At 36.5% G+C, this 17,214-nt stretch overlaps 1 protein-coding gene across 1 annotated transcript; it reads right to left on the bottom strand.

Annotated features, from left to right (window-relative positions):
- Window positions 1-8,237: 8,237 nt before the first annotated feature.
- On the bottom strand, window positions 8,238-12,739 carry LOC149143323 (disease resistance protein Roq1-like). Its single transcript, XM_089451774.1, has 6 exons — window positions 12,491-12,739; window positions 11,811-12,080; window positions 11,403-11,719; window positions 10,207-11,287; window positions 9,854-10,114; window positions 8,238-9,717 (listed from the first exon to the last, which is right to left on the bottom strand). Exons 1-6 carry the CDS (start codon window positions 12,737-12,739, stop codon window positions 8,461-8,463), a joined length of 3,435 nt encoding a protein of 1,144 aa, XP_089307900.1. The 3' UTR covers window positions 8,238-8,460.
- Between the last annotated feature and the right edge of the window lie 4,475 nt (window positions 12,740-17,214).

The following is a 17,214-nucleotide window of genomic DNA, read 5'->3' as shown; positions in this document are numbered from 1 at the left end:
CTATTACTATGTTTTTTTCCCAACATTCATCTTTGAATATGTGTCCCGTGACCTTGGTCTTTTTTTTCTTTATTAACTTTATTACATGGCTTTTTAACTAGGGTTGTTATATTCATAATACGATTTTGTCTTTAAATATAAACTGAGTCCCCATTTCAATCGTTACTGCAGTGGCTCCATTATTCCCCCACTGGAGCTTGGGACATGATTCAAAAACGATATTACGAATAGACGTACAATATTCCACACCTTCCAAGTCCTCTAACTCAGAGAACTCAAAAAGACTAAGGATGCGAAGCTTTGTGCACTGCGTCAACCCTCTTATGTTCTTCAGCTTCAAACATCTATGTAACTTCAACTTCTCCAAAGACCTCAAATTGTGAACCCCTACAACCTCTTCTAACTCACATTCACCATAAAACCACAATGTCTTCAAGTTCCTAAAGTCACGGAGTGAGTGGGGGAGTTCACTTATGGGACATCTAAATATGCTCAACTCAGTTAACTGAGTCAATAGTCCAACAAAATAGAACAAACATTATATTCCCGACAATTATTTAGGTAGAGTGTCTTCGAGTTCCTCAAGTCACGGAGAGAGGGAGGAGTGAATATTTCAATCTCCCCACACTCAAAGGAAATATTCCAATCTCCCAACACTTCGTCAAATTTATGTGCTCAAGCATGCTTATATTTATGATTGTTTCCCTTGACATGGTTAAGTGTGGACATTCACTCAAGTCAAGATATTTAAGTCTAATTAAATTCCCAAAGGTTTTTGGCAGCCTCCCCAAATGGGAGTAGTATGAGACATCAAAGGAATATGGGAGTGACTTCATATTTACACAACGGAATAACACCAAGGTCTTCAATGACTAAATATGACAAAATTCATCTGGAGATCTTAATATTGTGTGTAGGAGGTTGTACGCAGAAATCCGTTTGAGGTATTGAATATGGGAGTGACTTCATATTCATGCAACAACCTAACACCAAGCTCTTCAATGAATGAAGATGAAAAAATTTGTCTGGAAATATTAATATTGTGTGTAGGAGGTTGTACTCAAAAATCCATTCGAGGTATTGAAGCTGCCCTATAGAGTTGGGAATATTATAGAGGTCGCAAAAATCTCTAAATCCCACAACTGCCAAGGTTCCTACAAAATCTTCTGTGTTTCAACTATAAGAAAGATTCCTATCCACAAACCCTACCAATTTTTTTTCAAAATCATATGGTGCCATATTAAATGCAAATTAACAATAGAAAGTTTTAACTCAATAAATTTCTAAGCGCCTCACATTCACCTTCCCATAGTGATGTCCATTCTTCCTCGCTTACTTCTAAATCCCTCAAGTTCTTCATTGGAATCCAAGAAGGAAGATAAGAGTAAGCACAGTTGTACCAACGAAGCCATGCGATATTTGGTAAGTGCTCCCTTGTCAAAATGCACTCCAAGAGACCATATTCGCTATCAGGAACTTGCAATATTCCTCGATGCCATGATATTTCTAACAACCTATTTTCATGCTTATCATCATTTCTATCAGTTTCAACCATCCTAATTCCCTGCACTTCAGTTATTACCTGTTCAATCACAAGAAATTATGAAGAATTAAAAATTATACACAGATTTTGATTTCAATAATTTATACAGATTTGAATGATTTAGCACTTACAAGGGATGGCTATAACAAGTCATTGAGGATTTTAATCCCACACACTAATCCCAGAGCCTTCGCAATATCTCTTCCCATATCATGAAGGTATCACTTTGTCTTAATGCATATGTATCACATTCTCATTATCCATTGTCTTAATGCATAAGGTATGTCATTTTCCCTTAGCCTTCTCATTTCCTTTCCAGTCACGCTTTTCCTAGGCTTACACTTTGACTTCTTATAGAAATTCTTCAATTTCCATATGGATTCCTCCAATGACTGAGGCATATCAAAATCAATCTAGTCTCTGAATACTACTGGAAACCCACTAATGGACCTTTCAATATTCGCCTTCTCATCCTTAAGATAAGGCACATACCTCAAAAACTCTAGGAATCTACTTGTGTACTCATCATCTATCATAGAAACCATCTTCAACTCATAGAAAGCCTTAGCCCTGTCATCATAGTATCTTTTAGACAAGTATTTCTCCTTGAAAAGTCTCTCAAACTCATCCCAAATAAACTCCTATTCTCTAATGCTTATGATATTATTCACATCCTCCCACCGAATATTTACTTTCCCTTTGAGACTGAAGGTATCGATCTTGGCTTTCATATTATATGAATAGTCATGCAATCTGAAGAACTTATTCATCCCAAGAAACCATTTTAATACATCTTATGATAACTTCATCTCTCCATCAAAAGTAGGAGGCTTGAATTTCTTGAACTCCTCTAGTAAGTACTCACTCCTCCTATGGTGTTGGCGGTGATGATGATGATTTCTCCTAGAAGAAGAACTAGAATAAAATCCATACATACCAGTCCTCCTATCAGGTGTATCTAAGAATCTTCCACTCTTCATTGTATCCTCCCTGTCCAACTTGTGTCCTCTATGAGACTTGCTACCATCTTCCCCATTATTCTTTTCCCCCTTCCTATCTCCATGTTTGACCCCCATTTGTCCTTGCTTCTGCAACTCTGAAAGGATCTATAGAATCACTGCATTAACCTCTGCTTGTAATTCCTAAGCTATGGAAAGCCTTTTTTGTGCCTCAATCAACCTATTATTATTTTCCTTGTAACTTCTAATCTCTTCCCTTCGACTCCTCATTGTATCTACTAGATTAGGAGAATACTCTTCTCCTTGTTGCTCAACTGACTTTTCCCATTCCATAGAATTCACATCAAGCCTAAAAGGAGAGTAATGTGAACTATAGTTTACCATCCCACGCTTCATAGTTGGCCTTCTATTTCCTAAAAACATGTCATGTTAGCTAAACCAAATAGATACCATAATCAAAATCATACCTCAATGAAGTTCAGGGGAGGCTATCACATATGCACAAATCAGTCCATATTAGCATGTTATATCTATATATATGTGTGTGTGTGTGTGTGTGTGTGTGTGTGTGTGCATGCAATGACATCATATCAACACCATGCATGATAACAAAAATGAAATAATTATCACATGCATGATAACCATAACCCTCATTATGCATGCATAACAATATGTATTTAGCCCATCCATTCCAAGTGTTTGAACCTGGAAGCTCTAATACCAATATGTAAGCCCCCACCCCGTATTTACCCACTTTCACAAGCTCTCTAGGGTAAACATGAGTTGGTTGTTACTATGACATGACCTGACCTCTAAGTTCTAGTTGTGGAAGTGGGGCGCACAAACTGAAAGCTTACTACCATCCCTCAGGGACTACAGATCACTTAGGGGCCTGAGAACCACCCCAGGTGATCAATCGCTCAGTTGCATTAGAGAAATGTTGAGGTCTAAAATGGACCTAAAAAAATGTACAACCAAAATAAAATTTATAAGAACCAATAGGATTCAATATGATGATGTCAGCCATGGGGGATGATTCACCATTTTTGGAGTTAAAAAGTAAAAAGATTAAAAAAAAAATCAACCTATATTTTCAACTTATCTCCGCATGGTTTTACTCAAATTTTGAGTGGGAGTACTTGTTGCATGAAAAAATTAATTCCTCATACAAAGAGTGCCCATGTTGCATACTTTTGATGGACGTTGCTACATAAAAAATGACAAATACATGAAAAATGTGATTGCGATCATATTTTTTCATGTATTTCTCATTTTTGCTATAGCGTTGTCCATCAAAAGTATGAAATATGTGTACTCCTTGGATGAAGAATAAAATTTTTCATCCTATGAGTGCTCGCCCTTGAAATTTGAGTAAAATTGTAGGGAGATAAATTGAAAAAGTAGTTTTTTTTTTCTTTTTCCTCTAAAATTTGATGATGTAATCTAATCTTATTTTATTATTTCCGCTATTATTTTATAATATTTCTTGGGAGGCCCATTTTAGACCTAGAAATTTCTCTAATGGAACTCTTTTTCACTTACCTAACTCCATAACCACACTCTTGACACCTCATTCATGTGGTTATGAGGCCCCAACTGCACCCACAAGCCTGTCTACCAGCAGTTATGATCCAAAATACCTTATTTTGTGCATGCAGTGGTGAGATCTATGCTACTTTTCTTGGAAAGCAGCTAGACCATTGCCCATAATTGCATGTAACTTTCCATAAACATAAATAAGGTGATAACAAGGCTAACCATTCAAAACTTGAACAAGATATTGACCAGAACATGCCTAGTGCATGATAGACATTTCATCAAACATATGGTAAATATGAAAGCTATAGGTCATGAATGCATATTTGATCATAAACTTCTGAAATTCATTTTAGAATCACCAAGAAGGCTCAATTCCCTCTCAAGCTAGCTACAACACCACTTATTAGCCATGCATTCATCAACCATTCAAATACTTAGAAAATCTTGAATAAGAGCCATAGCTAGAGCACATCATAGAACCATGATTATAACCAACATATAACCATAATAGAAACCATGACAAATCAACCATAAAATCAACATAATAATAAGTACATTGTGCTCATTAATCACATTAGGAAAATAGCTCATATTAAAATATGCAAAATTCAACCAAGTCAGGGACTCCACGTACCACCAGACCATAGATTGGATTGAGATGAAGCTTAACCCAAATAAAGCTTTCTTTCAGCCAATCACCCCTGTGCCATATCCCAAACATGAATGTGGGATATCATGTTATAAACCAAGGCATAATCAAACAGTGAATCCAGAGGCTAACCACCTCCACCCTTAAGCTATTGTGATCTCACCTAAACCGGTCCCAAGATCACAAAACCAAACCAAGCTTGGGTGCCTCAGAATTTCTTCACCACACATACCACCCGACCATAGATTGGGTTGAAATAAAGCTTTCTTTCAGCCAATCACCCCTATGCCATATCCCAAACATGAATGTGGGATATCATGTTATAAACCAAGGCATAATCAAACAGTGAATCCAGAGGCTAACCACCTCCACCCTTAAGCTATTGTGATCTCACCTAAACCGGTCCCAAGATCACAAAACCAAACCAAGCTTGGGTGCCTCAGAATTTCTTCACCATTCCTTGAGGAATTTTCCTTTCTCCACTCGCGTGTCAAGGGCTTCCCGTAGAAAACCATCTCCACCCCCAACGATTGGGATTTTCCTGAGACCACCTCATTCTGAAACTGCCCGATAATACAAATCTCAACTAATAATGAATTCAATCACACCATGACTATCCAGGAAATGAAAAGGCAAGGTTGAAACCACTGTCAAACTAGGAAAACCCCATGCCAATGAAAAAAATGAACAAATGCATGTACCATGTATTAACATCCCATCAAGGAAATCACACATGCAACCTGTTACCTGCAAAATCATCCTCTTGAAGCTTCTGATCCAACCTTCTCCTTTCCCTTGCTTTCCTCTTCTTTCCTTTACTTTTCCTTTGCTTTTCCTTCTCCAAATCCAAGTGAATGTTGCAATGCTCCAAGAATTCTCTAAGTGTGCTAGAATGTATGAGAGCCAAAAGCTAAACTGATAAAAGTTGTGAATTATTTCTTTGATCCCTTTTTATCATTGATGCCTCTCTTTTTCTTCATTTTCCTCTAATTTCCTTGCATGCAAATTTGTGTCTCTTCACCTTCATTTTCTCTTATTTTCCTTGTTTCTCATAATTAAATGTCAATTATTGTCTCTTTACCTTTGCCAATACCTTTGACAGTTTCCATAGCCATTATTGAACCACAAGTGATGCCCACTATAGTGTTTTCCCAACATTTAGCTTGGAATATGTGCCCCATGACCTTGGTCTTATTATTTTTTCCTTTCTTATCCTTTATTACATGAAACTTTAACCCGGGTTGTTACACATATGACGAGAGGTAATGTTTAACCATCACAAAAAAATGTGGTTGATTAAGATTTTAACAATATATAATAGTCCCTCTAATGAAGGATTACATTGAAGAGTGGTTTAAAAGGCCTCTTAACAAAATTGTTAATATTGAGTAAGTGCATGAGTAGTTAAATTAATGATGTTATGAAGACCACATAAATACATGCTTCTACAACAACTATAGGAAGATGATCAGTTCATTCTAGTCATCATCCTTTTACAGTTTTGTGAGTGTTCTTTGTTCAATTTTGAATGAATTCCCCATTTTCTTCCCTATCTTTGATGATCCAGCTTTATGAAATGTCTTATATGTTTGTAAATCCAAACCTTTATTGTAACATATTTCATTCTTCTAGATACCCTTATGTTAATTGGTCTATGGGAGCCCAACCCTAGTCCCTTAGGGACGAACATATTTAAATTTTAATTAGGTATCAAGATTTTATAAAGTGATTTAAGCACTTAACTTTATTTAGAACTTAAAATTATGTAAACTTATTTTTTGACTCTCACAACAAATTGTTTTCAAGATAGAATCTTATTTTTGGTTCTAATACTTCCTAATAAATAATAGGAATCTCGTGAATCTCTTCATATTCCCTTATGAATTTAAATGCATGAAAGCATTTTATAGCTCTTTGAATTTCTTGACCATGATCTCTTTATTTTTCTATTGAATTCGCTCCAAAATGTGTCCCCTCATGATATGTGAATGGATGAATGCAATGGAATTAATCTTGAAAATACATCTATTTATGTTATCGTTGTTTTATTTTTATTTTCAAATAACCTAGTCCACTCGCAGATGCATGTGCTAAATGTTTACATTTTGATATTTGAGTTATTTGAATATCTAAGTGTGTGAAAAGAGGAGTACTGCTTCTATAAAACTTCAAAGGAAACTTGAAAATTAAGCTCTAGGTGGTTAACTCTTTTCCCCTATCAAGAAGAGACATCAACAAGAGCCTAGTCCCATTGATACAAATTGATTCAGACTCACTAGGAATTGGTTCAAAATCATGAAGAATAGGGATTTTTAACCCAAAACTTCGCAATAAATAGGACCACAGCCTATCATTCCTTTCAGTTGGGTGACACACCACACATCACACATTTCACAATTGATTACTAGCAAGAATATAAACATTCCATAGTCATCAAAACCAAGTCTAAACTCTAATTCATTCAATGTTCATCACATAATATTCACATTTAACATGGAGGAAGGGTTCCCATTTCACACAACATTCATATTCATAAATAAATGAAATTCAATAGTTAGGATTTCCATGTTATATATTCATCACACTAATAATGCATATTCAATATGACAATACCATTGTTTTCGTCCTACAAATGCACACATACACAGTGAATTGAGCATCATATATAAACACAAAGTATTGAACAACATTTACAATTCATTTGTAGGATATAAATACATTTATCTATTATTCTTAATATAGCTAGAAACTAAATAAGGGAGTTCCACTCTCCACCCTATTGTAGGCACAACAACAATGCAAATCTCTTGTAGCTAGCCATCCCTGAGCTAGTTCTGATGTCTAGAGGACACTCCACTTAGGGTGCTACACCAAATGGGAAATTTAGGGTAGAGATTGAAGGTTAATCTCCTTCAATGGTTGGGAAATAAGGATGTCACATCTCGAGCCTCAAGTCAGTGCTCAATACATGACAAGTATGGTGATTGAGGCATGCATAACGCAAAGGGAGGCCCCTTCACTAGTTCCTATGATCCCTCAGTGATCATCCTTTTCCATGTGGTTCATATGCACAAAACAAACAAATAACAAAGTTCTCCTCTACATCCTAACTCGAGTAATGGCCACTCTTGGAACACTGATGGTAATCATTTCATTGCAACACTGTTTTTTCACATTGCTATTCAATCGTTGCTGCAGCTGCTCCATTACTCCCCCAGCCAACTGGAGCTTGGGACAACTGCTGACATCGAGACTAAGTAAAGACGTACAATGTTCAACACCTTCCAAGTCCAACAGCAAGCCAAATTCTGCGAAGCTTTGTGCACTGCGCCAACCCTCTTATGTTCTTTAGCTTCACACATCCAATTAAGGTCAACTCCTCCAAGGACCTCAAGTCACCGAGAGAGGGGAGCAATTCGCTTATGGGGCATCCACAAACTATCAACTGAGTCAACTGAGTCAACAGTCCAACAATTTAATTCCTTGCAATCACTTATGTGACAGTCCAATACCAATACCCTCAACTCAGTCAACTGAGTCAACAGTCCAACAAAAGCTTGCTCTAATTCCTTGCAACCTCTCAGGCGCAATGTCTTCAAGTTCCTCAAGTCACCGAAAGAGTTGGGGAGTTCGCTTATGGGACAGTTCCGTACTGTCAACTGAGCCAACTGAATTAACAGTCCAACAGAAGCCGGCAAACATTTCAATTCATTGCAATCACTTAGCTCTAATTCCTTCAAGTTCCTCAAGTCACCGAGAGAGTTGGGGAGTTAGCTTATGGGACAGTTCCGTACTGTCAACTGAGCCAACTGAATTAACAGTCCAACAGAAGCCGGCAAACATTTCAATTCCTTGCAATCACTTAGCTCTAATTCCTTCAAGTTCCTCAAGTCACCCAGAGACGGGGGCAATTTGCTTATGGGGCATCCCGAAACTGTCAACGAAGTCAACTGAGTCAACAGTCCAACAGAAGCCGGAAAACATTTTAATTCCTTGCAACCTTCCAGGCACAATGTCTTCAAGTTCCTCAAGTCACCCAGAGACGGGGGCAATTCGCTTATGGGGCATCCCGACACTGTCAACGCAGTCAACTGAGTCAACAGTCCAACAGAAGCCTGAACATATTTTAATTCAAAGCAAGCTTGCAGGCGCAATGTCTTCAAGTTCCTCAAGTCACCGAGAGAGTTGGGGAGTTCGCTTATGGGACAGTTCCGTACTGTCAACCGAGCCAACTGAATTAACAGTCCAACAGAAGCCGGCAAACATTTCAATTCCTTGCAATCACTTAGCTCTAATTCCTTCAAGTTCCTCAAGTCACCCAGAGACGGGGGCAATTCGCTTATGGGGCATCCCCAAACTGTCAACGCAGTCAACTGAGTCAACAGTCCAACAGAAGCCGGAAAACATTTTAATTCCTTGCAACCTTGCAGGCACAATGTCTTCAAGTTCCTCAAGTCACTGAGCGAAGGAGGCAGCGTGTCCAGCAAAGGGCTTCCTACATACAGAATTTCCAAATTGCTTAGCTGTCCAATTGCATCTGGCAATTCTTTTATATTTGTCCCTGACAAGTATAATTGTTCCAGCGACCTTTGGTGTGCTACTTTGAAAGGCAATACTTCAATCTTCGCACAGTGTTGCAGATTTATGTGCTCAAACGTGCTTATATTTCCCAGTGTTTCGCTTGACATGGTTAACTTTGAGCAATAGCTCAAGTCAAGATATTTAAGCTTAATTAAATTCCCAAAGGTTTCTGGCAGCTTCTCCAAATTGGACCACTGTGAGAGGTTGATGCTTTGGAGGTTTCTTAGATCACCAAAGGAATCTGGGAGTGACTTTATATTTTTGCAATCGGTTAACACCAAGGTCTTCAATGACTGAAGACGACAAAATTCATCCGGCAATCTTGATATTCTGGGATGCTCATAGTGATCCAAGGTAATCCGTTCGAGGTACTGAAGCCGCCCTATAGAGTTGGGAATATTACAGAGCTCGCCTCCAATCTCTAAATCCCGCAACTGCAAAGGTGCCTGCAAAATGTTTGGTGTTTCAACTATATTAAAGATTCCTATCCACAAACCCTTCCATTTTTTTTCAAAATCACATGCTGCCATATTAAATGCAAATCAACAATACAAACTTTTAACTCAAAAAATTTCCAAGCACCTGCCATTCGCCTTCCCACAGTGATGTCCAGTCCTTCCCGTGCAATTGTAAAACTCTCAAATTCTTCACTGGAATCCAGGAAGGAAGAGAAGAGTAAGTAGAACGAAGCCATAAGAGATCTGGTAAGTGCACCCTTGTCAAAATGTGCTCCACTAGACCATCTTCGCTATAGGGAAGTTGCAATATTCCTCGATGCAATGTTATATCTGAAACCCCATTTGCATGCCTAACATCTATAATTCCCCGCACTTCGCTTATTACCTGTTGAATCATGAGAAAAGATGGAGAATTAAAAATTGTACACAGATTTTGGTTTCAATAATTTATAAAAATTTGAAAGATTTAGCACTTACAGATGATGGCTGCAACAATTCATCAAGTTTGTCTATCCCACGCACCAATCCCGGAGCCTTGGCGATATCTCTTCCCAGATCACGAAGGTGATCATGCATATGTATCACATTGTATCTATCCACTTCTATTAAACACCTGTCTTCCAAGTTTTGAAAACCTTTCCAATTGCACCCGTCCCATATTTTGACAGCCATATCTCTGTTTTCTCCAATGAAAAAACATGCAACATCTAGGAATATCTCCCGCTCCTCCACATCCAGTGCCTCGTAACTAATTTGCAGTCTCTGCTTTATCTCTGTGGGGAGTATCCGTTGAAGTTTGTCCAATTGGTCTTCCCAGTAAGATTCGTTCTTTCTTCCACATAGAAGTGCCCCAAACACTTTCAAAGAGAGAGGCAGTCCCTTGCAGGCATCTAAGAACTTATTTACAAGAGACTCAAATTGTGAGAGTGGGTAAGGCTGTTTGAAGGCATGGAAGCAGAAGAGTTCTCGGGACTGTTGTTCATTCAGCCCAGTCAGTTTATAAATGGATGAGTTTTCAATTCCTGAGCTTGTGAGAATATCTTTATATCGGGATGTAATCAATATTAAACTGTCTGACGGAATAACAGTTTGATCTGGCAAAAGTGAATCAATCTGATCCACTTGATCTACATCGTCTACAACTATTAAGGCATGACAAGAGGAGAGATTTTGTTTAAGCATCTCCATACCTTGATCGATGCAGTCTATTTCTGGATTTGATCCAGTCAAACTCTTGAGAAGTATTTTCTGCAATGAAATTAAAGCGCCCTTACCTGCGTTTTCTCTTACATCCGAGAGAAAACAAGATCTTTTGTACTGCGAACTCTTTCGATTGAAGAGTTCTTTTACTAGGGTTGTTTTTCCTAGACCACCCAACCCAACAATTCCCAGGACGGGAGGTTTTCCACTCTGCCCTTGTTGCTGCAATAAAAATTCATTTTCAAAATGTTGTACCTTTTCATCTAGACCAGTTGGATATTTGGCTACATGCAAAGGTGTCTTTTTCACTCTCTTCAAAACCTCTTCAACTACTAGATCCAGCAACTCCCCTTCATCACTGGTTATTCGCAACAAAAAATAATAAAGCTATTAAGAAAAATTTCTTTACATATATCTATCCAAACATAAAGCAATACAATACCGCGAAACGAGAGATAAGGTGGAGTTCTCACCCATTGCAGGACTCCAGCTCCAAACCGCTTATGTGTGAAACCTTAGCAAGAGCATTTCTCCAACTCTCAATTGTATTGGAATCGTATCGCAATTTCTTTTGGAGAGGTTGATCATCATAAGTAGTCTTATTTGCCAGAGATTGTAGGGCTTCAGCATACTTTCCACGATTCCTCCTAAATTCATCTGGCAATCTTGATATTGTGTGATATTTATCGCAACGCGAGGTAATCCGTTCGAGGTACTGAAGCCGCCCTATAGAGTTGGGAATATTACAGAGGTCGCCTTGAATCTCTAAATCCCGCAACTGCAAAGGTGCCTGCAAAATGTTCGGTGTTTCAAAATCACATGCTGCCATATTAAATGCAAATCAACAATACAAACTTTTAACTCAAAAAATTTCCAAGCACCTGCCATTCGCCTTCCCACAGTGATGTCCATTGATTCCCGTGCACTGCTAAAACTCTCAAATTCTTCACTGGAATCCAGGAAGGAAGAGAAGAGTAAGGACAGTTGTACCAACGAAGCCATAAGAGATCTGGTAAGTGCACCCTTGTCAAAATGTGCTCCACTAGACCACGTTCGCTATAGGGAAGTTGCAATATTCCTCGATGCAATGTTATATCTGAAACCCCATTTGCATGCCTAACATCTCTAATTCCCCGCACTTGGCTTATTACCTGTTGAATCATGAGAAAAGATGGAGAATTAAATATTGTACACAGATTTTGGTTTCAATAAAATTATAAAAATAATAAAGCTATTAAGAAAATTTTCTTTACATATATCTATCCAAACATAAAGCAATACAATACCGCGAAATCGAGAGATAAGGTGGAGTTCTCACCCGTTGCAGGACTCCAGCTCCAAACCGCTTATGTGTGAAACCTTAGCAAGAGCATTTCTCCAACTCTCAATTGTACTGGAATCGTATCGCAATTTCTTTTGGAGAGGTTGATCATCATAAGTCGTATTATTTGCTAGTGATTGTAGGGCTTCAGCATACTTTCCACGATTCCTCCTAAGTTCAAAGGGCTTGATACCGTAAAATACGGGGATAAAACCAGCATTTGGAGGAGTTCATTCAAACACCAAATAGATTCTGCATATCCCGGGGAGAAAACGCCACATAGACGGAGGCGGTTCTAATAGCGCTTTCTATTTGAGAAGTCAAATACTCCCCCCTTTGCATTTCCTCCTGATCTAGAAAGACTTTCAATCCCTGTGAGACAAGGCGACGATACAGATGACTGACAAAGGTTTTCTTCACGTCAGGCCCGCGGTGATTTAGGAAAACTTGATAAGAGACACAGCCAGCGGTGGAAGATGAGGAGGCCATTGCCAATTTGGAAATACAGATAGAAATAATGAAAAACCCAAACTGCAGAGGAGGTTGATCAGAGCGTAGCAGAGAAATTGCAATGGAAAACCCAGAGAGATGCTCTGCCCTAATTGATGTACCCAAAAATTGGTGTTCCCACTTCTCTTCTCTTTTTGCGTGTAGTGGCCGACCATCAACAGCGTCAGGACAATATTTATTCATGGGGTCAGCACGAAATCTGGTGCAGAGAGAAAACAAAGCGTTCCACGGCAGTTCCTATTTCCAACCCTATTGTATTATAAATGCTCCCTTACATCACTGTCATTCTGTGGGCATAGACTGTAGTACAAGCACGCTGACACACCTGAATATTTCTGAACAAACGCTTTCCGGTAAAACCTTACCATGGATAACCGCCATGTACAATACATAAAACTATACCATGCTATGCTATGCATCTGGACGCGCATCTGCGATGTGATGAGCTGAGCATGTATGTTATGCATGTTGCTCCATGTTAACCTAACAATTCAAATTCAAATTCGAACTGGTGAACCCGCCCCGCCCAAGTTCGAAATTTGAACTGGTGAACCCGCCCTGCCCAAATTCAAATTCAAGCCCAAATTCAAAATTTGAACATCGATAATTATTTCAAGTCGTCTGGCATCATAGTTCAGGGTGGGCACGAGACATACATCCGGAATTCCTTCCTGGGGCAGCGCATTACCGCCGGCGGAAGCCCCGACGAGAAGAAATTCAGCGGTGTGGGCATAAGTCTCATGGGCAGCGTAACAGACGTTGTCATCTTTTCGGCTACTGTGGGGATTGCAGTGACAGGTCAAGCCAATATCCTCATAGGAGTTCACTGTTATAACAAGGTCATGCGCTTCGGAGGAGTTGGAATCAAACTAAAGCTCTGTGGATTGACTCAGACGAGGAACATCGGTTGTTATTTGGATTATACCGCCATTGTCGCAGAGGATCCTGTGCAGCTTGATATTACCAATAGTTTATTTATTGAGGATGCCAACCTGGTGCTGAAATCAACACTTGCCAAGCACGCCAATATTCTTACCCTCCGCATATTCCATAACCAAATATTCAAGAAATGAAAAGGCTTCCTGTTGTCCCACTATAAAAGGTTCGTCGATAACTTCATCTCTGAACAGTCGGTTAGAGCAGGACCGCCATGGGAACTGCTTGCAGAACGGAGGTTGTGCTTCTAATGTTTCCTTAATTTGCTGAAGTCCCTGTTGGAGGTTCTGAGTTTGTTCCTCTAATAGCTCTGGAAGTTGGGCAAACTCAACCAAAGGAGACAATTTGAGATGCTCTTTGATGTGTAAAATCAAATCATAGATCTTCCTGCTGGTTTGATAAAGTTACACATGATTGGTATTGTGCAACGTCATCAAATCATAGATCTTCATGCTGGTTTTATAACATTACACATGATTGGTATTGTGCTATGTCCTGCCACCTATGATGCTTCTTGGAGAAGGGCATCCAAATATTTAAGACATATACTCACAGAGGAACCCTTATCATTCTTGTTCTTCTTTATTGCTTGGCGGTCTCTCTAGATCTGCTTAACAATAGGCTTTATTTTCATTACGACATCTTTTAGAGGCACCAATTATTTCCTGCAGCGAACTGCAATGTCTATGGGATCCATGATCTGTTGGATTACTTTGTCGATACCCACACCAATTTGAAGTTAGCATCCAGCAGTGGGCACATCTATTTTTGTTTTTTCTTCTTTTTAAAATGGTTTTGATCCTGAGCGTGAGAGATAATGATTTTGAAAAGTTATTCAATTTATAAATTAGGAGTAATATTTACAATGAGATTTATATATAAATTAAATTTTTCTTCTTTTTAAAATGGTTTTGATCCTGAGCGTGAGAGATAATGATTTTGAAAAGTTATTCAATTTATAAATTAGGAGTAATATTTACAATGAGATTTATATATAAATTAAATTTGAGTAGGAATTAGTTGTAGATAAAGACGTCCTCGTTCCCTAGAGCAAGCGATCGCAAACACTGTTTAGAGCCAATTCCCATTGCCTTTGTGGAGGCTTTGGAAAATAACGTCTAACACAAATCACAATGCAGATCAAGTCAGTGATTATTTATATTATTTTGGTCTTCCAAGGGATAACAGTGCAATTTTTTTTATGTATTTTCTGATTCTTTGGTTTCACCTTTGAAATAAGAGCCAACAAATTTAATTTCGAAAAAGCTTTCAATTTTAGTTTTGAATTTCCCAGTGATTTCATTTCATTTTAAAATTTAAAGCTTTCAGATGGTTTCACGTTTGGAATGAATAATGGATGGAGAATTGAATTTCTGAAAGCTTTCAATCTTAATTGACGAGGGAGAATGTTTAGAAGATTTGTAATTTGAAGTGAGCATCTTCTAACCTCACGGAAAAGAGTGGACACATCTCGTTTCGTTCTTCTATGTCATTTTAATCCGTAGCGTGAGGAAGATCGTTCCGTATAGAAATTAGGGACAGCCCGGTCGAGTTAATGTATACCATGATTATTATATATATTCTAAATTAGAAAAAGAAAAGGGTAGACACGTTTCCAAGTCATTTCCAATTTTTTATTTTTGATTTGAATTCTACCATGATTATTAATATATATTCTGATTTAGAAAAAACGAAGTCTCAACCCATTTTAAGTCATTTTCGATTTGTGATTTTTGAAAAATTATTCTCTCTGCCCATCCTTTTGCCCTTCTCATTTAAAAAGGAATTATCATATAATCCAACAGATTTGGAAAAGTTATTCCATGTTATTCCATTTTCTTGTTAAATGAAATTTCTGGTATTTATTTATTTTATTTTTATTTTATTTTATTTTATTTTATTTTATTTTAAAGCATGATATCAAATTAAGTTATTCTATTTTTTTTTAAATGAAATTTCTGGTCATGTTTTTCCTTTTTTGTTTTTCAAATAATAACATGGTATAAAACTATATTGAGGTTAAGAGTTATTTAGTTATTTTTGTTTTTAATTACATTTAATATGAAAAATTAAAATTAATGTAAAAATTTATTTAAAATTTTTTATTTATCATTAAATAAGGAGTATAGTTTAAAATTGTATTTAGATTAATGAGATATTTCGTTATTTTTAATTATGTTTAAAATAAGGAATGATAATTAATGGATATATTTCATGAATACCTATAATAATTATGTTATATCTTCTAATATTTTATTAGAAATAAATATTCAATTGGGATTATCTTACACGCTTCACTAGAACTATTTTGAAAAAGCACCCTTGTGCTAATATAGTTGTGGATTATTTCTTGAAAGCTCATAGACAACCAATTTCTACTCTTTTTTTTAATTTCTTATTATAAATGATCAATAAATAATTTACTTAGTATTTAAGGCAACTGATTAAAGTAAGTAAAGGTGTAGATTTAATTATATTAGATATGGACACCTCTTTCTCACACACGTATCATTTTCATTCTTTTTTCTTTTTTCTTTTTTAATTGAGAAATGCATTTATTTTGACAAATGGAATGGTTATGTTTATTATATTTCTTTATAAAAATTATTATTATATAAATTATGAATTTAAATAAATGTAATGATAATGTTTTTAGCAAAATTTATAATATTATATTTTGTAAAATCGGATGGATTTTATATTTTACATCTAAATTAATTTCATATTTTTTATATTTTAAAATATCTATAAAACAAATCTATATTAAATATGGATGTAGAAAATTGTACACATATATTAATTTTTCCATAATTATATGGATTTTGAATTATTTTTAAATGATATTTTTTAAGAAGAAAGTATAAGATAATTGTTTGTATTGCTGCAATATTTCCATTTAAATGAGGAATAAATACGTAAAAATTGTGGACAAGGAATACAATTGTGAGGCTAATTTCACAAAGAAAATTGATTGTTTTTTATTTTTAAAATAATAAAATTAGAAAAAACCAAACCTTATATGTAAAGAATTGGTGCAACATTTAAAACTATTAACATAATGAAAATTTATATTTTTTACCATGTAAAGCTCACTATGAAGTAAGTCAAAATATAATCTCTCAAGGTAACTATCTAGTAGCTCAAAACATAATTTTTCGTTAAATTTATAAGAGAGACATTCATCATTGAATTTTTACATTAATAATTTTATGGCAAGAAAAATAAAATATAAATTAATATCTCTTTTACAAATTACAAATTTGTTATTTATATAAACACATATATGTATGCTTGCAATTTCACCAATTATGAATATTTGTAACATGTTGTATTAGTTCAATTATGAATATTTGTAACATGTTATATATATTTTTTTTTATCTGTAAATGCTAAATCTATTAATAAAAGAGAATTATTTACAATGAGGTCGAAACCTCAGAGGTAGCCATTGCTAACCCCGTCCAAAAACTCATGGATTTGACTCTTCAAGCTTTGAGCTTGGATTACAAAAATGGTTT

Source organism: Pinus tabuliformis, chromosome X (assembly GCF_031772625.1).
Source record: "Pinus tabuliformis cultivar Carrire ecotype Pingquan chromosome X, CPIR1, whole genome shotgun sequence".
Lineage (NCBI taxonomy): Eukaryota > Viridiplantae > Streptophyta > Pinopsida > Pinales > Pinaceae > Pinus > Pinus tabuliformis.
The sequence above is the reverse complement of the archived record's forward strand: the minus strand, read 5'-3'. Positions and strand labels throughout refer to the sequence as shown.

What these genes read in the sequence shown, in the direction of transcription:
- LOC149143323 (XM_089451774.1), bottom strand. Translation starts at nt 12,739, where the DNA reads ATGGCCTCCTCATCTTCCACCGCTGGCTGTGTCTCTTATCAAGTTTTC. An exon ending in AATTGTTGCAGCCATCATCT is followed by an intron (nt 10,115 to 10,206) that starts GTAAGTGCTAAA and finishes ATGATTCAACAG; the next exon opens with GTAATAAGCGAAGTGCGGGG. An exon ending in TGTGGGAAGGCGAATGGCAG is followed by an intron (nt 9,718 to 9,853) that starts GTGCTTGGAAAT and finishes AACATTTTGCAG; the next exon opens with GCACCTTTGCAGTTGCGGGA.